This window comes from Protopterus annectens, chromosome 6.part0, assembly GCF_019279795.1.
Source record: "Protopterus annectens isolate FY-2018-M chromosome 6.part0, PAN1.0, whole genome shotgun sequence".
Classification (NCBI taxonomy): domain Eukaryota; kingdom Metazoa; phylum Chordata; order Ceratodontiformes; family Protopteridae; genus Protopterus; species Protopterus annectens.
In genome coordinates, this window is record NC_056737.1 from 433963864 (window position 1) to 433966330 (window position 2467).

General features: G+C 37.1%; 1 protein-coding gene across 1 annotated transcript in view; it reads left to right on the top strand.

Annotated features, from left to right (window-relative positions):
* Positions 1 to 1881: 1881 nt before the first annotated feature.
* Positions 1882 to 2467, top strand: part of IVD (isovaleryl-CoA dehydrogenase) — a 1038753-nt gene continuing 1038167 nt past the window's right edge. Inside the window, exon 1 of the mRNA XM_044073537.1 lies at positions 1882 to 1962. Within this exon, the coding sequence (XP_043929472.1) occupies positions 1882 to 1962 (81 nt within the window). The remainder of the gene's footprint in view (positions 1963 to 2467) is intronic.

The window sequence follows — 2467 nt, forward strand, 5'->3', positions numbered from 1 at the left end:
CCATAATTTTAGCTTCATTTTGTTCAAGCCTAAACACAATTTGGTCCAGAGTAGAGCCAAATGTAGTTAGCTTATGAGAGAAACCCTGAACTTTTGTTTGTAAAGGTTGTAAAGCAGTTTTCAGATTCTCCAGTGTTAACGGTTGTTCCTGATTTAATCTTTGAGACATTTTATCAGCTTCTTGTTGTAGCTTGTTAATTTTTTGCCTTTTAGAAGTGGTTTCTTTCTCAGGAGTAGTAATTGCAGACAGTTTGGTTTTTGTAATTACAGTTTCCATCCGATCTGGCTGATTCTCCATTAATCTTGTATAGTTAGATTTCTAGTAGTAGTGCATAATTTTAAATGATAAGTCTTGTTATGAAAATTGTTTTTCTTGTTACTTTCCTCTTATTAGGCCTGTTAGTCTTGAAGAATCCATACCATGCGGTTCAGGGCTCTGTTTCTAACAAGTAATTATTTTTCCTTCAGAATGAGAGAATCTTTGAAAGATAAAGATGAAACAAGTAAGCACTCATATTTTTGCTTTAATCCATTGATGTTTGGTATACTTTTCCTAAGCGATGCGCTGGTTTGAAGTCCGATTATAGTATAGGAATGCAGGAGCTGCACTGTCAGTGTGCTTACAGGCTGTCCACCATTTTGGAAACTGGCAATTCTCTTTTTTACTTTAGTCCTATAGCTTTGGTTTCATGGCTTTACAAAGGCGCTTGAAATGGTTCTTCTTTAGTAACCTGTAAAATATGTTAGCAAGTACGGCCACTTGTTGTCAGCAGCATGGCTTCAGGAAGGTCCATTACTCCAGCTCTTTGATATTCTATTCCTCATTGATTTGCTGGGGCTTCATTCTGGATTAGTTTCTTTGTATTGCACCCACTGATTGCAGGCATAGGCTTTGCCCCACTCCACCATCTCCCATGACCCTGAAATGAATTAAGTGGGTAATCAGAGAATACATGAATGTTATGAATAAAATTAACTTTAGCTAGGCCTGGAAACCTGGCACAACTATTTGACTTGGTTAATCAGCATTTCTTTCAGATACCAGAAAAAATGTGTATTATGGTTTGGTCCCTGGCCTTCATTCCAAAGCTATCTTATTATTTAATTTTCCAAAATAAATATTGGTATTTATTTTTCCTAGTACTTCTAACAAGATCAGAAGTAGCCCAAAGCTTATTACTGGAGTGAGTCTTTTTATAACTCACCTCATCCCGGCTCCAATAGCATTGCCTCACATCTCCTACTCTGTTGATCTGGTTGTTTTACAACCAGTACCTTCACATTAATGTAGGAGAACATCTAGGCATACTCATTCACTAGACCATGTCAACATTATAAAAATTAAACCATGCCTGCTTCTGTGGCATAAATAGCTAAAGCCTGAATATGATTCAGATGATCCCAGGTAGACTACCAACACCTGGACTAGAAAAGCTGTGTGGGGAATGATGGGGATGCGCACCACTGCAATGTCCACCCCAAGGGAAGGAGGGAGGTGGTCTCCATCATGCAAAGGATGAGCCTGCACAGCACAAAATTAGCCAGGACCAGGGTCGTGAACTTGGACATTCCAAACTAATGATGGTAGCCCTCAAACCTTGTGGACACAAGCACACAGGCAAGAACCCACTCTCAGCTATAACTTTCTTACATGGGTTAATTAAAACATTAACATAATAATGTAATTAAAATATATACTATAACACAAGTAATGATAAATTGTAATATGTTTATAGTAAGAGGTTAATATGCTTGATTTTAAATTTTAGAGAGCTGCACTCCTCAAGTAATGTAGAGTGCAATGATTTATTTTCACAATTATAAATTGCATTCTCTTTAAGTTGATTGTTCAATGTATATCTGAATTTCTGCAAACTGGGTATGGATCTCATGTTCAGAGGAGATGAGTTCTATGTTGTTCCCCAGTTTAAAGTATATTTAAGAAGACTGTATGAACTCCAGGTTAGGAAAAGAACAGAATTTTTGCATGCAACATTGCTATTCAAGCTTAACTTCTAGACTGCTATCACCTATAGCAAGAAGTTTGCTTTTATGCAAAGTTCAAATCACTTCTAGTTTCATTCTGAGTAGTGGTACTTGAATTCTTTGCAGAGGTTCTTTACTCAATGTGATAAGTACAGTTACAATTTTCTATTCAAAAATATTAGGAAAAGTATATTTTTTGTCGGTGTCTATGTCAAAGCTGGAAATGTTTCAGTGGTTGGATAAAAGATATGTATTTATTGGTTTACCTTTATAACCATGATTTGCAGAAGGGTGAACTGCACATACCAAAAAGGCAGTCTGTAAGATATACAAACATCAAACGTAAAAAGGTGCGAATGCGCAATGAGCGAATGCACAGTGAGATTCGCTCATTGCACATTCGACATTCAGGGGTGGATTGCACTATAGTGGGGATTGGTAAATGGTTCCTTTCCCCACTGTAGTGCGATCTTGGAGTTAG